The following is a 14,055-nucleotide window of genomic DNA, read 5'->3' as shown; positions in this document are numbered from 1 at the left end:
TATATATATATATATATGTATATTGTGCGGTATAATATGATCTTGTTGATTATTTATTTTATACATAGTAGTTTGTATCTCTTAATTCCCTACCTCCAACTGCCCCCCTTCCCTTCCCTCTCCCTTCTGGTATCGTCTAGTTTGTTCTCTTTACCTGGGAAAGCAGGCTGTTTTCACTGGTAAGGCTTTCCCAGGGAAGGACTGTGATCTCCAGGAAAAAGAATCGAGATTTGATGTGCTAGGATATAAGCAAATACCATGACTCCTTCCTCCACTTCCCAATAAAAGCTCTGCCACGATCTCCACCCCCCAGATCTGGCGTGATGGCTTTCCTTCCTGCTTGGGCCTGTGCACTAGTTGGTTGCATTTCTGTTTCTTTAGCAGGAGCTTTCAGTCTCTCAGATCTGTATCCCCCCCTGTGGAATGAGAGTCCTGGTCAGTTCAGTGACTACAGGGTGGAGAACGGAAAGTATGTTATTGATCCCTGGGTATACTCTAAGAGAATGGGGATGTATAAAATCCTCGTGAACAAAACAGCCAGTTATTTTGAAAAATTTGCACCAGATAATGAACAAAATTTTTTATGGGGATTGCCTTTGCAGCATGGCTGGCAATATACTACAGGTAAGAATGACCCTTGTTTTTATTCTAATGATCTTCCAATCTAAGCATGCTGTAATTGGGAAATGGAACTCTGCATACACCATAGCATGTCTTTGAAAATTGATTCTTTTCTTTTTCCTCTTTTCCCCTCATAACCATTATTTTTCTGCTGCTTCTCCTTCTTCTCCATCAATCTTTCTGTGTTGCCTGATTTGACTAGAAACTGCAATGGGGCATATGGCATAGCTGCCAAACACAAAAAGACTTCATATCCAACCTATTGGGCATTCTACAAATATTTATTGAAGTCCTACTAGGTGCCAGACTCTGTTCTAAGCACTGGGATGAACAAAACAGTCAAGGAGATATGGATTAAAAGCAGAAGGTGATGTCAAATTAGTTTAACTTTTGTAAAGTTCTAACTATGATAACCTATACATGGAGATGGAGAGAACAGGAGTGGCACCTTGTTCATGAGGATGTTTCTGTGCAAAAGATTGATTCCTTTCAAAAATAAAATACATTCTAGTGTTTAGTTAGAAGATACGTTTGGGCCAAAGATTCACAAATGATTAGATATTTTGGCTGACGGAGAAGCTCATGAAACAGAGTGGTGCCTCCTTCACTCCATACTGATAACACCACCAATAAGGAAATTTGTTCTGTTCTGATGGAAAAAATATAGGGAGAAGATTAAGGTTTCTCTAAGATCTGAGGAGGAGTCACATACAGGAGCTACTGAAGTTGGCAATTCATGCACCTTTGTCAGGTGATGTCTTGAGACTCAAACCAACTCCTATTTATCTGGCTTTCCTCAGAGTCAAAAAGATAGAGATCCAGGAGAAATCATTAGCACGTAGTCCACCATGGGAGGCATGCCAGACTCCGGGGCCTTGGGGGCCAGCGGTAGATGGAGGCTGAATGCTTTTCTTATTCTTTCATTACATTCACATATTATGATCAAGCCTGACTAAACTCATCCAATGATGGGCTTATATGTCTCCAGCATTTTATAAAAGCAGCTGTGGGGTGCAGGTAAGTAAGTATTGCAGACAGTTTCCCTGCCGTCAAAGACCTTACAACACAATTGAAACAGGAAATGTATTAGAAATTAAACAGAGAACAATAAATAACAACTCTTTGTTAAAAATTAAAGTGCAAAACAAGGGACACAGTGGAGTCAGCTGGAGTAATCAGAAAAAAAAATGCATTTGAACTGAGATTTGAAATGTGGACAGAATTTCACTGTGGAAAAAGAAAGAAAATCTACTAGAGAATAAAAGAATGAACAAAAGCAGAGGTTCTCGTGTGTAGCTGCACGCTGAAAACAAATACCTAGTTTTTGAAAGTATCAATGCCTAGGTCCACCACCAGAAATTCTATTCTGATTTAATAATATGGAAAATTAAGCTACAGAACAGAGCCTGGAAATAGCATGGCATAGGTATATGTGACTGAGTGCAGGTGTGTGTGCACGCTCATGTGCATGTGCAGTCTGAGGAATAATTAATTAGGAAAACTCACACTTGTAATATTCATGCAGGTTAACGGCATTAACAAGTTCTTTATCAATCATTGCTTTGAGAACGATTAGGTTAGTAAAAGGAGAATAATTACAAAAGCAAATAATATTCACAACAGATAATCCAAAAGTGGAATACTGCGGTGATGTTAGATCAAGGAATAGAAATTTGTTCTGAGATGGGAAATGAAGGGTAAAGAGTGATAGGAAGATAAACACAAGTCATCAAAAGAGAAATGTTTGTGCATCTTTGCAAACAAACTGCACCTAGGTAAGGAACAATTATTACCAGCTTCAAAATGTGCATAATAAGTAATCCGTGCATCCTCTCTCTTCTAGGCAGATTAGTTGATCCCAGCCGAAGGACAGACTGTGGCTATGAATCTGGAGATCGTTTGTGCATCTCTGTGGACAGTTGGTGGGCTGGTATGTTCATTTAATAGCAAAATAGGTAATAACCTTCCCGCAAAGAAAATATTCAACCTAAAATCTGAGGGACAGAGACAAAACAAAAACAGCACTATTTCTCTGTAAAAAGGAATTTACTTCATCATGTACCTTGTGGCCTTTATGCCACATTCTAGGATTTATGGCCACAATTTTAATAATGATTCCTTAGGACATATTTCACATGGGGACTGAATTGAGGAACAGCAAAGGACGATGGCCTTTGAATGACCAGCATTGGCAGTTAGATGGGAGGTCCCACTAGCCAGAGGGTCTCCACGGATGAGGAAGGATGAGAAAGGAGAGGACAAGAAAATAATGCTTTCTTCTCATTTTGCTCAGATAAAATGTGTTTAACTTTGAAACTCATAAAAATGTCAGAGATTAATCTACCACAAATTGTTCTATCAATCAGTAATCTAAGGCCTCTGTAGGATATTTATTACTAAAATAATTAGAAAGTAGTTTCTAATTCTTTAGCTTTATTTTGTATTTTAGTAGTGAAATTAATTTACACTCACTTTCTTAGAGATATTTCCCAATAATTAGAAACAAGGTCACATTAAATTTCACTTTCTTGCAGTGACACACATCATATACACCTTTACCTATTTTTCTCATAGGATACCAATGGAGTCTTTTCGAAGACTCACAAATAGTCATGACTACAGATCTAGAATTCAGGCTTCTTTTGTCTCACACGGACTCCATAGTTTGGAGTATAAGCCTGCTACCCTGGGGCACAGGACTGCATTCAAAATACATGTCTATGATGAAAAATGTTCTGCATCACCAGTGGGAATCAGTACAACAAGCTTTACAGTCAACTATATCATGATGTCTAAATTTGCTGGAACAGGTTCCATTTAGAGAGAAATTTTAAAAATCTTAATTCAGTGTTAACTTAATTATCTAAAGATCTATTGCCAACACTTACCCAACATTTTTGCTTTAAAGACCTAATGTAAGACAAGGACTTTGTGACATCATGGTTGCACATTAAACTTGGTTAAATAAAATACAAAATATCAATACTATAACCATATTAAGATAATTTAGAAAAAAATCACATTTCATGGTAAAACCTCAGCTAGAGGTGTTGTATCATTCTGTCCACAAGTAGATATCTTTCTTCCATTTTTACATAATGCTTTGAAAAATGAATGGTACCAAGTTCATTAAAATTACTTTTTGTTTTAAAATATTGTAGTCAACTATTTTAACCCATATTCATTTCTAATTGTAGGGTTATTAACAGAAACATGTTAAAGTTATGTACAGGATCCTTTGGGAGATTTTCAATATTTTGCAGTGACTTTTTTTCATGTTGCTGGATCTGTGAGTTTTTGCTTAATGGTTTACAGATTACTTTAAAATATCCTCTATCACATTTGTCAGTGCTTGTGGTAATAATAAGTATTTCACAATTACAGATATAAATTACTTTCTATGTGCACTACCCTTCCTTGCTGCGGTTGATTCTGGCATAATGGGGATATCATCAGATCAAGTCCTGCTTTTGCCACCACCCAAGGACCAGACAAAGTTTTGTCTTAATATTTCTAGTTGTCAGTCATCCTTTCCTAAGACGATGAACAAGTGGAATGCCCTTTACAAGGTGCCTTTATTAAGTTTTATAATTTATTCTCTTAGGAGGTGGTAAGATAATTTCTTTTCTTTTTTTTTTTGCATGATGCTTTCTGTTTAGGTTTTTGTATGCATTATATGCTATAAAAATGTAAAATTTTATGCCAGTTATATTAATGTCATTACATTACAGCAGGCCATTACATGTCATTTACACCCTCTGAACCAATGCAGCATTAACAGAAAATCTATCCACTCTTCTCACCCTAAATAAGCCATACATAAATGTGAGAGCACATAGGATATCTCACTAAATGAAAGGATTATTCTGGTAAATTGAACCTTCAAGTCAACTGAGCAATAACACTTGGGAGAAATATGATTATGGAGTTGGTTTTAGAATAGTCAATTAACTTATTTCAAGTGATTTGATAAGCGGTCACAAATAGGTATATCTAAACAATTACGTGGCAATCAAAACCAAATATTCAGTGACCAAAATAAAATACATTGGTTAAGCACAGTCATGAACCAAAATCAATGCTAAAAGATAGATTTACTAGTTCTATAGATGATTAGTTCATTTTTAAAGATGTGATTAAATTAAATATTCTGGTAATTTCCCCCTTTTCTTAATGTTAAACTTTTGTGGTAATTTCAACTATGGTAGCAGAAAAACAACTGCTAATCAAAAAGTAAAGTTCTCTAGGTCAGTATAAAATGCTGACTTTTGGGAAAACACATGCAGTTCATCTCTTATAGATGCACTCAATATTACTACTAATAATAGATAATTATTATAGTCTTTACAGAGTGTTAGTCACTAATGGCTTACACAAATTAATCCATAGAAACAAAATTTTCCTGTCATGTAGAATATTGCTAAATTGTAAATGTGAACAAAATTAAATTGTAGAGAATTGTTATAGTTGCTCAAATATGAATAAATTTCTTCTCTTTACTATAGCGTTTGCAGTCACCTTCTAGTAGCTTTGATGACTTGTTGAAGTACTTGTGGGATGCACATCTCTCATCCTTGAAAGATGCTTACAAAATCTTTGAAGACAGGTAAGAATGGATCCCAAGTTATTTCTACTTAATACGGCAAATAATTTTTCATCTTATTTATGCCTTTTTATTCATTTTCTAATATAAATCTTCCTATTAAATGTTATATTTAATCATTGGGGATTTTAATGATGATGTGTGATTATTTTAGTATGATCAGGCTTAAAAATTGTTTTATGAAGAAGGGGCAAAAATTTGAGAAAAAAAATCTTGTACCAACCAACCAACCAACCAACCAACCAACCAAAAAAACATACAACCAATTTCTCTCTATTAAAAAAAAAAAAAGAAAAGAAATTATCACTGTTTCTTTTAATCATAGGCACATAATATGGTAGCTACATACTTGGGGAAGAAAATTAAGTAGCATCAGGGTTTGCACACTAAATAGCCTAGAAGATTATCAAGCCACTCCACAGGTACACTTAGAAGTATTATACACCTAGATTTGAGAGTGTAAGAATGATTTGTGTCAAGATGTGAATAGCACTGTATTGGTTAATGTTCTTCACAGAGACAGACCCAATAGGAGATGATAGATTTATAGATAGATGATAGATAGATATAGATATTTTGTAAGGAACTGGCTCCTATGACTATGGGGGGTGGCAAATCTATAATTTGCAAAGCCAATGTCCAGTTCAAGTAAAAAGGCTGCAGCTGCTATAGAACCAGGAAGAGCCTATGTCTCAGTTTGAAGGCCATCAGCCAAGAGAATTCTCTCTTACTCACCAAAAGATTAATTTTTGTTCTAGTCAGGCTTTCAACTGATTGGAGGAAGCCTATCCACATTATAGAGGGCAAGTTGCTTTACTCCGTCTACAGATTTATATGGTAATATCTTCCAAAAATACCCTCACAGAAATACCCAAAATAATGTTTGACAAAACATCTGGGCACCCTGTGGCCCAGCCAAGTTGGTGCATAAAATCAATGATTACAGACACTATTTAGGGGGTGGAGTCAATTCCCAAGAGTGAAGTATGGGCTAGAAATCTGGGTATAGTATAAAACAGGAACAACAACAACAACCAAAATCAGGGGTCATTGGCATTATACAAGCAAATTTGTAAATCCAGGCAAGAATATTGGGTACCTCATATTCCACTGGTTGTTGTCTGTCTCACGAACTCCATCATCCAGTAAGGTAAATAAATCACCTGATTAGCAGATTCACAGCATATGTCCTCCTTTACCTATTGGTTTCAACAACTAGGTATTAAATTGGGCAATCCAAACAGTGATAAACTCAGTTTTCTCATCTTTGAACTTGTAATAATAACAGTACATACTACATAGGGTAATTTTGGGGATTACATCTATCTATGCATCATGTTTAACTATCATCATCACAAGAGGCAGTAGAGGGCAGTTGTAAAGAACATGAACTTTAAAGCCAAGTTGCTAGGGTTTCAGTCCTGACTCTGCAATTAATTAGATGTGAGGCCCTGTATCACATCCAGTTTTTCTCACACGAATGTGAGGCACGATCAACAGCCATTAACCCTCAGCGTCATATGACAGTAAGCGTTGATTGCTCACGTGCCTGAGGCTTAGCTGGGCAGCTCTGCAGATCTTTCCTGGTCTCATGTCATGTTGGCTGATTTTTACCGGCCCCACAGGGGTGAGTGGGAAAGCTCAGCTCTGCTCCACTTGTCTCTCGTTCTCCATCAGGCAAGCCTGGGTGTTCTTCACTGTGATGACAGAATAGCAAGAGAGAGAACCAAGTGTGAAAATGCATTTTAAGCTTATGCTGTGCCAAGTGGGCTAATATATATTTTTTAATTTTTAATTGAAGTATAGTTGATTGACAATATTGCATTAGTTTTAGGTATAGAGCAAGGTAATTTGGTTTTATAATATATGTATATAAATATATATATATTTATATACATGTATATGTACATAAATATATATTTATATATATGTATATGTACATATACATACATATGTATCTATTATTTTTTATTCTTTTTCATTATAGTTTATTACAAGATATTGAATATAGTCCCCTGTGCTAAACAGTAAATCCTTATTTATCTATTTTATACATGGTAGTGTGTATCTGGGGAAGGGGCACTGGAAAATGACAAGCCAAAAAACAGGCACATAGAGAGTATTGAAGAATTGAGGCCATGTTTACAATCTGTACAGCCTGGGAACTTCCTTAAAACCTCATGAGTTACTTTCCTTAGGTAAAAATAAATACTAGGAGTTGTTTCTTTACATGAGACAATACTGAACCCTGTGTAGTCTACATATACTTAAATAAAACTCTGTGGTCCTGGATCCGCAGATTGGCTGGTACATGTATATATTTTATGTTTTAAAATATATTTTAAATTAAAATGAGCCTTTTAAGGTGTATTTTTCTTTTTGCTCGGACATATTTTAACTGATTTATTGGTTGAATTGTTCAATAGCACATTCGATAGAATAATGTGAAAGGTTTCCATTGAATTTCACTTGTGCTCCTATGGCCTCTGTGTCTTGATCTGGTGCCCACATCCCTTTCCCCCTTTCCTAGTGTTGCTGACTCCCTTGCAATTTGTTTAACCCATTGTTACTAGGTCTGTGTGGCTATTGGTCAAAATCCTTATTAATTCACATTTCCTTTAATCCTTACTTCATAATCAGCTGTGATGTGACTAAAAATAGTCAACTGTGAATCCAAACCAAACTCTTCTCTCATTAAGAGTCCACTGTATGCAGTCTTCCACTTCTGGGTGTTAGAGGCAGGGAGGAGCCTGTGTGCATGTGAATGAAACACAGCAAGGTTTCTTCTCTGGGTTATGTTATGATTTGCTTAACATTGACAAACATGATGCAAATGTTTTCTGTTTAATAGACCCTACATATGTACTTTGGAAACAGAAAAATTAGAATATAACCTAATTAATAGAAAATTGAATATAATCTAACAAGAAAACAAACTTTTAAATATATGAGTAATATAGTGCTTTGGGAATATAGTGGAGTAGGAAATAGTTGATTCCACCTCAGGTGGGATGGCAAACTTTGTGAAAGAGGTGACACCTATGATGAGACTTAAAAGAGAATGTAGCTGGTGAGCAAAGCAGGGAGTAGACAGTGTTTCAGGGGGAACAACTTCGTTCAAAACCTGCAAGTTGCTCAGCAGTGGGTGGGGACAGGAGCCATGAATTATATAGTTATAAAATTAATTACTACACCCTAACCTTTCCACTGTAATAACTTGTTCCCCAAATAGGTGAGAGTTTGGTTTCCTGGCAGATTTCCTCCACTAGAGAAAAACCCATGTATTCAGAAAATCAGACCAGAAAATCAGACACCTGTCTCTCTAGGGTGTTCAGTGTTTTAGGGGTCTCCTGACCCCAGGAAATCAACAATTTTACTAAGTCTGTCTGAGTCTAGCAGAGATTTTACCTTGGAAACTTTGATTTTTATCTGCACATTTCTACTACTTAGTCATAGTCTAACACCTGGTTATATGATTCCCAAGGTATAAGGTATCTGGTTAATAGAGATAAAAAACTCAAAATAAAATATAAACAATTGATGGGATAGTCCTTTCCAAATTTAAAATTTTAATTAGTTATATCTTCAAAGGCAGGCACTCAAGCCATCACATTCTAAAACTAAAAACTACATTCTTAGTTTGTTGGCAGAAGGTGATCTTTCCTAGAAAATGACGAGGCTGAAATTCTGAGTGGAGTAATTATAATTGTACATGTTTCCACTTGTCTTTTAGGTTAGAATATTATTCTAAACCAGAAGCAGATTTTGGAAGAGATTGGTGTGTGGCTTTGGACTATTTAGCTGCAGCCTGCTTTCCTACAACCTTTATTCGAGTATCTGAGTTCCAGAAGGGCCTGCCACCACGAGTGCTTGTTGATGGGGATAAAGCCCCCTTCATCAGTGACTTTACTGACTTTCAGAACACAGTCCTGCTTGGTCTAAATCTTCTTCACCAAGTGGATAACGCTACAGGTAAAGGCCTTATAAACAATACCTTAAAGAAAATCAATATTGTGTTGAATAGATAAAGGAAGAAATAATGATTATCAGAGATATATGTTGTTAAAGCGCATACTCTCAAAGAAAGTCATGGTTTCTTAAGGGTATCCATTACACACATTTTGGTCCTTGCATTCATGGCTTGTCCTTTCTTATGGGTCCTGTTAGACTGCACCCCACAGTCCTGCAATCCTTGCAACAGCCCAGCCATGTCAGCTACAGAGAGTTCAGCCAGGAAATCTTACGAAGTCAGAGGCAAAGGGCCTGGGGCGACACCCCACGGTGGTACAGCCAATAGCCGGCAGGACACAGTAACAACCTTCGCTACACAGGGGAGGAGGAGGCTATCAGTTATAAGGGACGTGACATCAGAAGGGCTCCTTGGTTTCCAGGGGGATTGTTGGAATATGCCTCCCCTCAGCTCTTTGGGTTAGAAACTTGCAAGGGCCACTGTTTCCTGTTTCCTGTTTCCTGTACCCAACATACTGGAGCCGTTCTGGTCTGAGGACTAGAACAATCATTAGCTGAGGGTTGAGCTGATCACAAAGGTAGTTACTGATTAAAGTTTCAGCTTAGGAGGGGGAGGCAATCATGCACATAAATTAAGGGTAAGGCAGTGCTGGGTGGAGTAAGGCATATACAGACAGCAAGAGAGCAGCCATCTTATGGGGCCTGACCATACAGGTCCTTATCTACCCATGAAGCTACCAGACTACTTTGTGTAATTTATTCATCTACAAACACAGATATATTCTTTTTTGTTGTTGTTGTTATAGTATTTTTTTAAAGAAAATCCTTAATATCACTCTCAGATTTAGAAAAAAAAAGAAAACCTGCCGTGATTAATGAGAAAACTAGCAAACTGACTTATGTGAGTTCCCTCCATCCAGCCTTTCTAGTCATGGCAGAAGTATTCTGCTTCAGCCCCTCAATTGTAGGGTTTCCTAGCAGAGTGAAAACCAGAAGAAATCTTTAATTGCAAGTTTGAATTACTACATCATCCTAATTTTCCAGACATGCTCTTATGCAGTGAACCAAACTTAAAACATAATTAAAATATTAGTATTTTTAAAACAAAAAAATGAATCTGAAAGATTTAAAAGACATAAAAGCAAAGTAAACATTAAACTATAAGTTTTTGAACTCTTATTTGCATTAAGTAGAGTAAAACACCCAAATGTCTTAGGGGCTTCATGCAACTGAAGTCTTTTCTTGCTCCAGTAATGGTTCCAGGGCAGTGTTCCCAGTCCGTGGCAGCTTTCCTTCACACAATAAGTAGCAGACTGAAGATCCTTACATCTGTGGTTCTTCCAGCCCCTGGCCTCTACATTATTCACATTTCACCAGCAGAAGGACACTATAGTGTTGGAGAAAGCCTGGATATTTCTCTCACTTCATCTCATACTCTATTGGTATGAAATAGTCACATTGTCCCATATCTGGACACAAAGGGGGCTAAGGAATTAAATTGTTGCCCAGGAACCATTCTTGTGTGACAAATCTATACCATGAAAGGAGATGCATGAATTTAAGGAGTCGCCTAGTCATCTCTGCCAAATTATTACATAGTATAATTGCATTCTAGGCCTGGATGGTATAAGCTGGCTCTTACCTGTTAAGATGTAAAGGGTAAAGAACTGAGTCAAGAGTTGAAAGTCCTTGAAAGCTTGGAAGGCCCATACTACAATATTTTATTAAAAGATTCAATTTTATTTAAATTTAGCTTTGGATTTAATATGTGGTTTTGAGTTACCCTCACAAGAAAAAAATTGGTGATTAAATATTGAAAACTACTGATTTAAAAAAAATAAACCTTGAGGGCTTCCCTGGTGGCGCAGTGGTTGAGAGTCCGCCTGCCGATGCAGGGGACACGGGTTCGTGCCCCGGTCCGGGAAGATCCCACATGCCGCAGAGCGGCTGGGCCCGTGAGCCATGGCTGCTGAGCCTGCGCTCCGCAACGGGAGAGGCCACAGCAGTGAGAGGCCTGCGTACCGCAAAAAAAAAAAACAAAAAAAACAAACAAAAAAACCCTTGATAGCATAACTGTTTAGATATCACATAATAAGGCATTTACTATTATCTATCCATTATTCTCATGGCCAACCACTCTCCACATTCCCACTGACACTCAGACTTCAGTAAGAGTACCAAAGGCCTTGGAATTTCCAAATAAGCAGAGGATGGGGAAAACATATATTAAAAGCAAAGCATAATTAAAATACAAATAGTGACATTCAAAAATGACCATTTTAAATTAATTCAATAGAAATACATATTTACATTCACAAAAATACTTTCAAAGTATCATTTAACACTTTTTAGTCTCCAGAAGTATTTTATGATGTTCTTCACAAGGAACCTGAGTTATTAAATTCATTTGAATAAATAAGTAAAATCAAACTTTTCAGGCCTCAAGTTAGCTCTTTAACATTTTCACTGATGATAAGAATTGGCATGGAGGAGTTTTTTTGTTTCTAATTATGTAAAATTCTCAACAACCTCTCCATCTTCAGTGGCATCAGCTTTTTTTTTTTTTTTTTTTTTTTTTTTGCGGTACGCGGGCCTCTCACTGTTGTGGCCTCTCCCGTTGCAGGGCACAGGCTCTGGATGCGCAGGCTCAGCGGCCATGGCTCACGGGCCCAGCCGCTCCGCAGCATGTGGGATCTTCCCAGACCAGGGCACGAACTTGTGTCCCCTGCATTGGCAGGCAGACTCTCAACCACTGCACCACCAGGGAAGCCCCAAGTGGCATCAGCTTTTAATCCTTGACTACACATATTCTAACACTAGAGAACTCATATTAATGCTGAGAAATAATAGTAGGTAGTAAATAAGTAGTAAGAAAAGAAAGCTTGCATAGGTTTTTTGTTTTTTTCATGGGTGATATTGAAAATAAACAATGAAGACTGAGTGAAGGTTCAAAACTGTCAGAAGCTAGATTCAAGGTAATGAAATTCAAAGTGCTTTAAAAACTTCTTAAACTTTACGTTTCAAGGCTGAGGCCAGCTGACCCCTTCACTGCCCCCATCCTGACCAAGAAGGTCATTGCCTCATCCTCCTTTCTTTGAATGGGGACAACGGTTTGCTGAAGTGTGATGCGTGAAGAAGTGGGAGAAAATGAGCTTGGGCATCTCAAAAGCTTCAATTCAGATAGCAACATAGGATGCTCCTGAGCTTACCTCTTTCAATAGACACACCTAATCTAGGGCTGCATACAAAACAATTCCTTCTGGAAAGAATCCAGAAACTAGCTGAGTGACTCCTACACATCAGGCGAATGAGAAAAAAATCCCACATTGAAACAGGAAGGAGGATTTGTGCTATAGACCCCACCCCTGGCACAGTGACACATGCTTCGGAGGGATCTTACAACTCCCAGATTCTCCCTGAGTAGTGAAGGGTTTGGATCTGGCATCTCAACTTTTAAGACTTCCACCTGAGAGATGGGCCACCAAAACATCTAGCTTTGAAAGGCAACAGGGATTGCATCCATGAGACCCAGGAGGCTAAAGTGAACTGAGAGATACTTCTCAAAGGCCTTGTGCAAACTCACTGTGGTAAAGCCCCTCAGAGCCCAAAGCAGAGGCAGCAGACTGAAATGGGCCCAGTCTTTCCATGAAAGAGGCCTATTTGCTTATCTTAATAGCTGCAGACTGAATGGCAGTCTTTTAATTTAATGCACATCATGGGGCTGGCTACAATATTCCCCAGAGACTGGAATCCCATTGGGTGCCATCTTCACACTCTTCCTCTGTCTCACTCCAGATTGCTGATACATCCTGGAAAGGAAATTGTGCACACATTTGGTGCCCCACATTTTTACAGCTGCCATGCAGGGGATACCCCTTGAGTGCCTGGCTGCCATCTCCAGCTGAGTTTAAGTTCATGGGTTCCACAGGACTGTAACAAACAAAATCTATTGCCTGAGGATCCAGCTTACAATCAGCCTACATCTAGGTGCTACCTGAGATCCTCCCCTTTGGGACACTGACAGGTCTTGGCACACCCTCAATTACTGGGAGACACTAAGAACAAAAAATAAATTGCTTAGACAATCACAAAGATTGAGAAACATCCAAGAGCTGGGTCATGGTTAAATGATAAATTTCATGTCCTATACAAGGCCACTTCTTCAACACAGGGAGGGATGGCTGTTTTATACAATGCATAGAAATCAACACAGAAAGTCAACGAATGTGAAGAAAAAAGGAACATGTTCCAAATGAAAGAACAAGATAACACCTCAGAAGAAAACCCTAATGAAACAGAGAGAAGTGATTACCTGATAAAGAGTTCAAAATATTGGTCATGAAATGCTCACTGGGGTCAGGAGAACAATGCATGAACATTGTAAAGTAACAAAGTAAAAGTAAAAAAATTTGACACAGAGAAAATACCAGACAGAAATCACAGAGCTGAAGAATACAATAGCTGAACTAAAAAATTCAATAGAGGAGTTCAACAACAGACTGTTGAAGTGGAAGAAAGGATCAATGAACTCAGAGACAAGGCCATGAAATTCATCCAACTAAAGAAGCATGGAATTCCCTGGTGGTCCAGTGGTTAGGACTCTGCACTTCCACTGAACTGCTGGTGGCATGGATTCGACCCCTGGTCGGAGAACTAAGATCCCAGTGTGACCAAAAAAAATTAAACAGAGTAAAGATAGATTAAGTTCCAAATAAAATGAACCTAAGGAGACCCACACCAAGACACATTATAATTAAATTATCAAAAGTTAAAGACAAGGAGAGACTCTTAAAAATAACAGAAGAAAAACAACTTATTATGTAGAAGGGAACATCCATAAGACTGACAGCAGGTTTTTCAGC

At 37.8% G+C, this 14,055-nt stretch overlaps 2 protein-coding genes across 2 annotated transcripts in view; one reads left to right on the top strand and one right to left on the bottom strand.

Moving 5' to 3' along the window:
- The first annotated feature begins 323 nt into the window (after nucleotides 1-323).
- On the top strand, nucleotides 324-9,538 carry CUNH6orf58 (chromosome unknown C6orf58 homolog). Its single transcript, XM_007447979.1, has 6 exons — nucleotides 324-624; nucleotides 2,465-2,551; nucleotides 4,006-4,190; nucleotides 5,127-5,227; nucleotides 8,958-9,196; nucleotides 9,426-9,538. Exons 1-6 carry the CDS (start codon nucleotides 324-326, stop codon nucleotides 9,536-9,538), a joined length of 1,026 nt encoding a protein of 341 aa, XP_007448041.1.
- A 53-nt stretch (nucleotides 9,539-9,591) lies between these two features.
- Nucleotides 9,592-14,055, bottom strand: part of LOC103082172 (UPF0762 protein C6orf58-like) — a 16,667-nt gene continuing 12,203 nt past the window's right edge. The window contains exon 5 of the mRNA XM_007447978.1: nucleotides 9,592-9,794. Within this exon, the coding sequence (XP_007448040.1) occupies nucleotides 9,592-9,794 (203 nt within the window). The remainder of the gene's footprint in view (nucleotides 9,795-14,055) is intronic.

The sequence above is a fragment of the Lipotes vexillifer genome, unplaced genomic scaffold, assembly GCF_000442215.2.
Source record: "Lipotes vexillifer unplaced genomic scaffold, Lipotes_vexillifer_v1.1 scaffold756, whole genome shotgun sequence".
NCBI classification, from domain to species: Eukaryota; Metazoa; Chordata; class Mammalia; order Artiodactyla; family Lipotidae; genus Lipotes; species Lipotes vexillifer.
This window is presented reverse-complemented; position numbering and strand designations above follow the sequence as displayed.

Excerpts from the sequence above, each read along its gene's own strand:
- CUNH6orf58 (XM_007447979.1), top strand. The coding sequence starts at position 324 with ATGGCTTTCCTTCCTGCTTGGGCCTGTGCACTAGTTGGTTGCATTTCT. Across the intron at positions 2,552-4,005 it reads TGTGGACAGTTGGTGGGCTG|ATATAAATTACTTTCTATGT; the intron begins GTATGTTCATTT and ends TCACAATTACAG. Across the intron at positions 4,191-5,126 it reads AGTGGAATGCCCTTTACAAG|CGTTTGCAGTCACCTTCTAG; the intron begins GTGCCTTTATTA and ends TCTTTACTATAG.